General features: G+C 45.5%; 1 protein-coding gene across 1 annotated transcript; it reads left to right on the top strand.

Moving 5' to 3' along the window:
• Window positions 1-374: 374 nt before the first annotated feature.
• On the top strand, window positions 375-959 carry LOC120924263 (small proline-rich protein 3-like; the record flags this gene model as incomplete). The annotated part of the gene is made up of 1 exon (XM_040335115.1): window positions 375-959. A coding segment is annotated over exon 1 (585 nt), but the record flags the coding sequence as incomplete, so codon positions are not given.
• Between the last annotated feature and the right edge of the window lie 2,048 nt (window positions 960-3,007).

Below are 3,007 nucleotides of genomic sequence, written 5' to 3'. Positions count from 1 at the left end.
CCATTGTTTTAGGTCAGTGCCGGAGTGATAAGTCACCTAACGTCTTCCTACATCTCTATGGTTAACCACCAGCACTACTTGGTCTTTATGTTGTCTCTGATCTTTCAGGGGTGATAATAAGCTTTTCCCACCATCTCAGACGCTCATTATTAACCCTACTAGTAGATAAATCTACTTTTGAGAGGTTCTGTTGTATCCCTCTTGTACACATGAGAGGAAAGAATTGGAATTGCACCAGTGTACCGCTAACTCTGTCAACATACTATTGACATAAGTTCCAGTTGTCTATATTGATATGACTTCCGGTTGCCTATCTGTCAACTGCCCACGATTTAGATTGCCTACTTCAATCAATCTTCCAAGAGCATAACAATATGAAGGCAGTGTGTTGTCTTTCAGTGCCAAGAATTCAGAGCCTGGTACTGCCAAAACGTGCCAAGAAGCCAGAGCCCAGAAGTGCCAAGAATCCAGAGCCTGGCAGTGCCAAGAATCCAGAGCCTTGCAGTGCCAAAAATTCAGGGCCTGGGAGTGCCAAGATTTCAGGGCCTGGTACCAATAATCCAGGGCCTAGTAATGCCAAGAGTTCTGTGCCTGGTAGTGCCAAGAATTTAGAGCCTGGTAGTGTCCAGATTTCAAGGCCTGGTAGTGGCAATAATTCAGAGCTTGGTAGTGCCAAGAATTCAGGGTCTGGCAGTGCGAATAATTCAGAGCTTGGTAATGCCAAAAATTCAGAGCCTGGCAGTGACAAAAATTCAGTGCCTCGAAGTGCCAATATTTCAGAACCTGGAAGTGCCAATATTTCAGAACCTGGAAGTGCCAAGAATTTAGAGCTTGATAGTGGCAATAATTCAGAGCCTGACAGTGGCAATAATTCAGAGCCTGTCAGTGCCAATCATTTAGAGCTTGGTAGTGCCAATAATTCAGAGCCTGGCAGTGCCAAGAATCCAGGGCCTTATAACGTGAGCATCAAAAATCTCTACAAAGACCCGACCCTGGTCACCCCTTCCCACTGCTATAACCCCATCCCCAACCCCACCCCCCCACACACACACACAGTGTGGGCAATTGGGGGTTCCAACTACTTGTGGAGGGGAGGATTGAGATTGAGGGAGTTTAGGTGATAGGGTACACTCCGGGACACTGGAGTGGGGTAGGCCCTTCTGTGGAGGGGGGGGGTGTTTGGGTGGAGTTATAGCAGTAGGAGGGTGGCCCGGGGCCCCCCCCAGACTGGTGCAGCCAACACACATGGTTTATGATCTTTGTAGAGATTTTGATGACCCAAAAATGTCTTTTATACGGCTAATAGCAGCCTCAGAGGTGCTTTACTCCTTATGGGTTCCTTTTTCTTGTGCTGTATGATTTTTGGGATGCACTTCCCCCTAATTGGGGTTGGCAGTAAGTAGGTTTTCCACTCCCAGGACTCTCTTTTGGTTGGGTTTTTTTTCCTAGATGGGTTACTTTTTAATTTACCTTTCTTCTAGCTAAGCTGTTTATTGAAACGAAAGCAAGTCATCCCTTGATAACCTTCCCAGGTGCAAATGGCAAACTTCAGGCAGCTGGCAAGCAAGAGACAACAATGATCTGTATCAAGAGATAACTTGCTAAATCAAGAAATATTTACAGTGTGCGGAAGAAAGACAGTCAAGGGTTGTTATGTATAGGATAAAGTTTATTTTCAGAATGTGTGAGGCTTTTCTTAATTATTAGATATGTGCAATTCGTTTCGTTCCAAATTCGTTTTTTAACGAATTTCGACAAGTTCGTTGATTTGGAAACATCCGAATTAATGAAAACCCGTTTAAAAAATGTTTCCGAATATTCGTAAATTTGAATATTTGAAAGCTCGTAAATTTGAAAATTCATAAATTAGAAAATTTGTAAATTTGAAAATATGAAAATCTAAAAACCCGAAAATGTGAAAATCTGAAATAATAACTAACTATTAAATTATTGGTATTGTAATTTCCTTTCAAATTTGGCTGTTAGTGAACGTAACAATTACGAATTTATCCGAAGTTACGAATTATCTGGAAAAAACGAATGCCGTATCTAAACGAATCAAATTAATAATAGATAACAATAATAATAATGTTTTATTATTTTTATTAATTCGATCCGTTAAATTTGTTTAGATGCGGCATTCAATATTTTGCCCCCCCCTGAATTGCCGGGAAGTACCGTTGGATCTCTTGCTGCTCTGCGGGTCTGGATGTATGAGCTGTTATCTGTGGATGTGCTGCCAAAGCCGCGTTGCGTGATGTCCGACTCTCGCGTGGCCTGCCCGGGCGCATCCCTTGTATTCTCCGCCGCTACTGTCCAATCCCGTAGCAGGGATTCCCAAAATCCAAGTACCCCCCCTTCTCAGAACCACAGCAGTTATTGTCAAAGGCTGGCCAAGAGAGTCATAAAAATCTAGTACCGATAGTACTGAGTGTATTAAATGTTCCAGCTGACAGGTATATACTCAGTCCCCACACCTGCTCTCCTCTCTCCCCAACTCTCCACATAAACGCCGAGAGCTTCAGGAGCTGTCAGCACTATTTGTGCCTGACAGATAGTCTAAATTTCCAGGCAGGCGGGGACCCAGGACAAGCGGGTGTCAGCGGGTAGGCAGCAGCAAATAAACACACTATACTTCAGACCTCTTCACCTCGCTGCTATACCCCAACTCCGTCCCGCTCCACTGACCTGTCAGCTGTTTCACTGCAGTTGCTGCGGTCACACTCCGCTCTCTCTCCCGGCAATCCACGTGTGTAGCGTGAGCGGGGGGACTGCTCTGCTTCAGCGGCCGCTGCTGACAGTGTGCTGCCCAGTTTACACGATCGGTGATTCACATCCCTCACGCCGTGCTCACGCTATGCTAAGCAATCATCCACCCGATCCGGTAGCTGGTATGCGATCCCCTTAGCGCCGGCAATTTTAGTCCTGGAGCTGCGGAGGACGGGAGCTCACCATCTTACTCCCTCACTCCTCCATGCGCAAGCCACACCCCCTACTGAAATCCCAC

Source organism: Rana temporaria, unplaced genomic scaffold, assembly GCF_905171775.1.
Source record: "Rana temporaria unplaced genomic scaffold, aRanTem1.1, whole genome shotgun sequence".
NCBI lineage: Eukaryota > Metazoa > Chordata > Amphibia > Anura > Ranidae > Rana > Rana temporaria.
This window is presented reverse-complemented; position numbering and strand designations above follow the sequence as displayed.